This window comes from Diachasma alloeum, unplaced genomic scaffold, assembly GCF_001412515.2.
Source record: "Diachasma alloeum isolate Michigan unplaced genomic scaffold, Dall2.0 Dall_scaffold_78908, whole genome shotgun sequence".
Taxonomy (NCBI): Eukaryota; Metazoa; Arthropoda; class Insecta; order Hymenoptera; family Braconidae; genus Diachasma; species Diachasma alloeum.
In genome coordinates this window covers 4,487,896-4,494,462 of record NW_021683643.1, presented here as the reverse complement: position 1 = coordinate 4,494,462, position 6,567 = coordinate 4,487,896, and the positions used below count along the sequence as shown (strand labels likewise).

The window sequence follows — 6,567 nt, the reverse complement described above, 5'->3', positions numbered from 1 at the left end:
TTCAACATTTGTAAGTATCCTTTTTTTCCCCCAAATAAACATTGTCCCATTTTAGCCTTCGATTGTTGTTATGGTCGACGTAACTTCATTTCATGTTGGAGCCACATTTCACATCAAATGCGAATATTTTCCACCCGAAAAACCATTATCATGAGCCTCCAAGGTTTGGTGCCTCATTTCACCCTCCCCTTTTCTATAAAAACATATCGATAGATACTATATTTTGATAAAGCACTCAATTTCTCATTACTGTGACAAAATATTGCCTCCTAATGCGCTATAAATCAATAGAGCGCATTAGGAGATGAATGAATAAATGAGGAGCAAGCCACTACTGTCAACTTCGGATGAAATAAATCTGAACAAAAAAAAATCCCCCCGAATAAAAACCTAAATTACATGTATTCTAACAGGTGATCGGTGCGCGGTTTGTTGTTCCCACGTCTGTTTTTCACCTACCCGCGCAGTCGTTCAAGCATCATCGAATACTCCTGTTGGGTAAATGTCTCATTGAGTTGAGAAAGGAGTAATTCATCAAGAATTATAATAGTTAATCTCACCCTGTAAACGAACAAATTAATTCAGTCATTTACACGACTGTTTTTCTTCTCCCCAGAATAATAAACGCCCATTCAGCATTATATTTTCAATGACACTGGCATAACGATACCAAACTCACTGGACTCAATTTGATTAGCAGCATCGCTATGGGTAGAAAAATAACAGCCGATGTTGGAATACAATGGATAAAATTTTGGACTTGGCCTATATTCACGTGGCCTCCGAATTCGAAAGCACCACGACTTACAAAGATCATTTTTCAAATCGGCTGGTGGATTTTTTTTATCGTCTCTATACTACAACTTGCTTCACTACTCGGCACGGTGTGGGTAAAACGAGGCAATATCCAGCAATTTACTGAGGCCTTGTGTCTAGCCGTTGGTGTGATGCAAGTTATGGTAAAGATGATCAGTGCGAAATGTTACTACCGGCAATTTCAGGTAAGCTCTGGTCTGGGAAATGAATGAAAATAGACATGAATAGGGAAGGGCAATGTTTTAAAAAACATCGATGGTGCGAATTGATTTTTCTGGAAAAAATATCGGTTATTAAAAAAATCAGTTTTTCTCATTACACAGGAAAAAAAAATTAAAAAAAAATTTCTCTTCTTCTCGTTTTTATTGACAAATATTTATTTAAAAATACAACCCGAGGAACTTACGTTTCAAGGATAAGTACTGCTGGAGAATTAAATTTTGAAACTCGAAACAGGATTGTTGATCATTTGAAAAAAGTATATTGGATATTTTCCGTGGCTCAACGTTAGCTGCAATAACTGTTAAAAACTTAAATTACAAAAAAAATTAAAGAAAATAAAATAAAAATAGACGACTGGACTTGTTCACTTATCGTTTACAATGTACATATTGCGGAAAATAATTGCTTCTGATTACTGCTAAATTATTTTTTTTTTTATCGATAAAAAAATGAAAAATTTTGTTGGCTTGATCAGAAACATCGATGCTTCGAAAAAAGAATTGAAAATCGATTAATCGGCCGTTGGAAACATCGAATGAAAAACATCGATGTTTTCGATTAATCGACAAACATCGCCCAACCCTAGGCATGGATGACATTAAATATATCATGCAATTTATAAATATTCAATTGAATATATCGTGCAATTCAATATATCGTTCAATTTACAGTATTTGATTGAAAAGATTGAAGCATTCGTTAAGAATGCAAATTCCCACGAACAAGAAGTACTCACGAAATTCATGCAACGAATTACTCCTTTTTACCTCGGCTTCAATATCTCAGCTATTGTTGCAGCTCTGATTTATGCACTTGGTCCCTTCATTACTAGGCAGCCATTTCCATTTGTCGTCGAGTATCCTTTCCGAGTTGATAAACAACCCATCTACGAGATCATTTTTTTAATACAAACCATAGTGTGTTTCCAATGTGGGGGCACCAGTTTTTATGATTGTCAACTGAGTATACTCCTTTGGTATGGAACAATCCAACTTGATATGCTTGCTGAACAAATGAGAAATGTCAACAATGCTCGAGAACTTAAACACTGTCTTTCCATACATCAAGATATATTACGGTAATTTTTTCTGATTTCTACTAGGCTACACGCAAAATTATTTTATTGCTGGATATGGACATTGAATGTGGGCATGCATATCGCGTGTCTAAAAGCAAAAGATCGTAAACGCCAAAAAGCTACTTTCCGAGTTTCTTAAAACGAGAAGGTCGTATCTCCACTCATATTTTCTGCAATTCTACGTGAAAATACTGGAGAAACTTATTATAATACCTACATTTTCAGATTGATCATGAGCTACATATACGACCTTTTGCCTGTAACTTATGTCCCCAAAAATGAAAAATTCCCCAAAAACAAAAAAAAAACAAACAAAAAAAGCAAAAGGTCGTAATGGCAAAATTTTTCATTTTTTTACCATGTACGACCTTTTGCCTTTTCTGTCCTCAGAAATCGAGACTGACCTAAAAACAAAAGATCGTGTAAGACAAATTTTGGGATTTTTTAATTTCCCTTTTCCGTGGACAAGTTATATCTTCAATATTACAGTCGATCAATCAGTGATAGCCACCAGAAGTGATCGGTGTCTTTGATTATGCTCAAATAATTATATCGGCAACTTCATAAAATAATTTGTGTGAATAGCGTGTCTTCATTTTTAATCTAGATTCGTATATTTCGGAACATGTTAAAAACTCTCAAAATATTTGTATCTTCTGAACATTTTATTCACTAATCACTCCTTAAGATTGCTTCAGGTCCCCTTCGGGACCTTTAGTTTTAAGGGTCCAACAGGGCAGTGATGGGAAGAATCCCGTGTACTTTCGAGGGTCAAATGGGAGGTACAGCACAGAGAAAAAAAAGTGGATTGGCTTTGGAAACTAGTTTCTCGATTTTCGAAACTCCAATTCTTAAGGTTTATCCTTGGTGGGATAAAAAAAAGTAACGAATTTGGGGATTGTTTTTAAGAACAAATATTTTCTAAAACGAATTCTGAATTATTCTTAATTTTAGAAAATTTTCAGATTGAACTAAAAAATTACGGCCAGGTATTTAAAGGGCGTAACTGCCATATATATATAGGGAGCGGTGCCCAAATACCGGAAATTGCAGATGTGAGGACGGGGGATTTTGCGAAGAGGGAGAGGGGGAAGGGGGGTTGTGAATTGAGAATTCACAACCAAAAAAAATTGAGTCAGCGAGTTTTTCAAAATTATCTCCAAAACTAAGGGAGATAGCGAATTTTTATTGAAAATTTGCGGCGGGGAGGGGGGAGGGTTATACATCGAAAATTCAATAAAAGTTCCCTCCCCCAAATTTACAGTACAAATTCGTCATCTCCCTTAGTTTTGGAGATATTTTTAAAAAAGTTACCGACTCAATTTTTTTGGTTGTCAATTCAGTCCCCCTCCTGCCCCTCTCTGCAAAATCATCCCTCAAAAATTGAAAAAATTTTTTAGATTTTAGAAAATATTTTTTCTAAAATTAAGTATATTTATTAATGGAGCTAGAAAAAAATTACTAGATTTTAGAAAACTGAAGGTTAGAAACCACAGTTTCTAAAATTTAGAAACTTTTTTCTAAACCTAATCCACTTTTTCTATCTGTGTATGCTGAACCATGTTTAGAGGGAATTTGAAACTTCTTCAGGTTATAATGATTAACAATCAAACGTTGGTTATCGATACTCATTCAGTAAAAATGAAAATTTCATTGAATTCGGGCGCAACGAGCGAGGTATCTTATTTGAAACCCGCTGATCCCTATTTTTCTCCTCTCTATGGACGCGCGTAGTGGGGGCCCCGGAATTCCACTCTCCTACTGCCCCTGAAGTATCTTATACGAAGCATTCTAACCATAGACGCTTTTTAAGTTGACTGTAACTTTTTGATTTTCCATTATTTTTCAAAATAAAAAAATACATTATCGAATATTTTCGGTTGAATTTTCATATTATTTCCTTTAATTCAATGAAGATTTGCACGCATCAACCGATTTGATACAGCGGATGACATTTGGCCACTGAATCCCCAATTTACGCTTTGCATTTGAATTCTTCATCTAGGTATATTGATGACACCATCAAAACTGTGCGACCCGTGGTAATAACAACAGTTGTGGGGGCCACGATATGCATCGCATCCGGAGGGAATCTTATAGTCGGAGTAAGTCTATCAGTTATTAATAATTCTTACACGAATTTCAATGATTCTATTTTTTGCAGACTGGATCAATCCTTAACAAAGCCCAGTTCGTAATAATTACCTTAGCTTACTCCTTCGAACTCCTTTGCGTTGCGTGGGCGGCGGAAAGTCTGGCAACAGCGGTAAGCTGTTTTAAGGATAATCGGGCGAGTAGAATATTCAAAAAATATAGTCAATTTTATAAAGATTTTTTCACACATTATTGAATGCATTTAGACATCGTTTGCAAAATTTGAGAAACTTCAGAAGTAGGGCAACAACAAAAATGATTTTTAAAGTTGCTACTTATACATGAGGTTAAAGGGAGCATGGATAACTCGTGTATTTCCCCTACATTATCGACCAGTGGGCAATGTGAAAAAAATATTGAAATTATCAGGAACCCATTTAACCTCATGTAGGGTGACCAGGCCAATTGCTGGACGGTTAAAGGAAATTCGAGTTTTGTGGTAGGATTTAAAATCCTACACGAAAAAATAACAGTCTAAAATAAAAGAGTGTCTAAATATAAAAGAATCACTGAAATGGAGATATGATGGCTTCCATACCTCCAAGAATGTTTTAATTAGCAGAAAAAAATTGTTTAAAGTGAAAATAACAAAACAAAGAATAATTAAATTGAGAAATAGTTGAATGTAGCCGAAACCCCCAATTTCTAGACGACTGGGTCATATTTTTTTAAATTTATTAAATGTTGATCAATAGAAGAAAATAATTGATCACGTGATTATACGCAAGTAATATTATGGAGAGGTGAAATAATTCTGTCGTGAATTGGTAAACTAGGATAAGTGCAAAAAAACAAATTTTACAGGAGAGCTGAAAAACTGTTGCTGCCTTTGTGAATAGGGTTTCGAGGGTATTGGCGCTACATTTTTCCCTTTTTATTGGGTCTTTTTTTTAGGTACCAGTATCACGCACGCAGGATGCAATTTGAGTAAAAATTCTGCACTTATCCTTAGTGACTAGATTTTCGGGAAAGATAAGTCAACTTATCTTTTTCGATGACTCAATCAACTGGATATATGTTGACTTATCTCCTGGTGCTCTAAGTAACGATGATAGTCAATTGACCGATTCTTTGAACAAAACGCAAAAGAAGTTCATTGTATCCTTATGACCCTATGGAACAGAAGTAAACAATATGTCCCCAAATACATGGATCATGTTTATTCTATTTCTCCATGTTTCATCTCGAACTGTGGTCTTGGTTGGACGATGAAAACTACTCAAGGGCTTATTTTTTAAACAAAAAAATTCAGTTTGTGGGGGAACTCGGTGGGGGCAAAATGGGGTTTTCTTGAGCTTACACGATTCAATGGCGGCAAAGTGATTATTGCGGGAACATGTACGATTGACTGGGGGCAAAATGGATATGTCCTGAACTTATACGATACAATAGGGAAAAAATCGGTATTTCCTGAACTTACATTATTTAATAGGGGTAAAATGGGTATTTCGAGAATTCGTACGATTGAATGAGGGCAAAATGGGTGTTTCGAGAACGTGCACAGTTGAATGGGGGCAATGTGGGTATTTTGTGAAGTTCTGATATGTCATAGAGGCAAAATGGGTATTTCCAGAATTTATACGATTGGAAGGGGGCAAAATGGGTATTTTTTAGACTTGTGAGATTTAATAGGGGCGAAATAGATATTTCTTGAGCTTGTACGATCGAATAGGAGCAAAATGGGTCTTTCGGCAACTTGTAGGATTGAATAGGAGCAAAATGGGTATTTGGAAAAATTGTAGGATTGAATGGGAGTAAAATGGCTCTTTCCTGAACATGCATCATTGAATCGGGACAAAATTGATATTTTGGGACTTTACACCTTATTTAGGGGGAGAGGGGGACCCAAGTTAAACTTGGAAATCTGCAATGGATGAAAATAGCTATTGAACGGCTCTTGATATATGATGGGCCATCATTAATGGCACACCTGAAAAACTAGAAAGAAATCGGCCCCAACCCGTTATGCCTCATACGTTAAACGGAAACCTCAAACGGAAACCAAATACACGAAAAAGCAGGGCCTCGTTCAATGTATGGGAAAAAATGGGTTGGGCTCGATTTGTTCTCAGTTTCTCAGGTGTGCCATCATATACCAAAAGTCATTTAATTAAGGGCCACAAAGAGAAAATTGAATTTCACGAGGGTTCCAAGGGGAAAATTAAATTTCACGAGGGTCATGAGGGGAACATTATATTTCACGAGGAGCAAACGTCACGAGGCTCACGAGGGCCACACTGACGGAGAAAATAATTTTCTCCTTCATTGCAGATTTCTTGTCTTTGTCCCTATCAAGG

The 6,567-nt window shown here is 36.1% G+C and overlaps 1 protein-coding gene across 1 annotated transcript in view; it reads left to right on the top strand.

Moving 5' to 3' along the window:
* Nucleotides 1-707: 707 nt before the first annotated feature.
* LOC107047710 overlaps nt 708-6,567 on the top strand; it is an 8,547-nt gene continuing 2,687 nt past the window's right edge. The window contains exons 1-4 of the mRNA XM_029126737.1: nt 708-1,001; nt 1,710-2,116; nt 4,122-4,221; nt 4,281-4,382. Of these exons, the coding sequence (XP_028982570.1) occupies nt 708-1,001; nt 1,710-2,116; nt 4,122-4,221; nt 4,281-4,382 (903 nt within the window). The remainder of the gene's footprint in view (nt 1,002-1,709; nt 2,117-4,121; nt 4,222-4,280; nt 4,383-6,567) is intronic.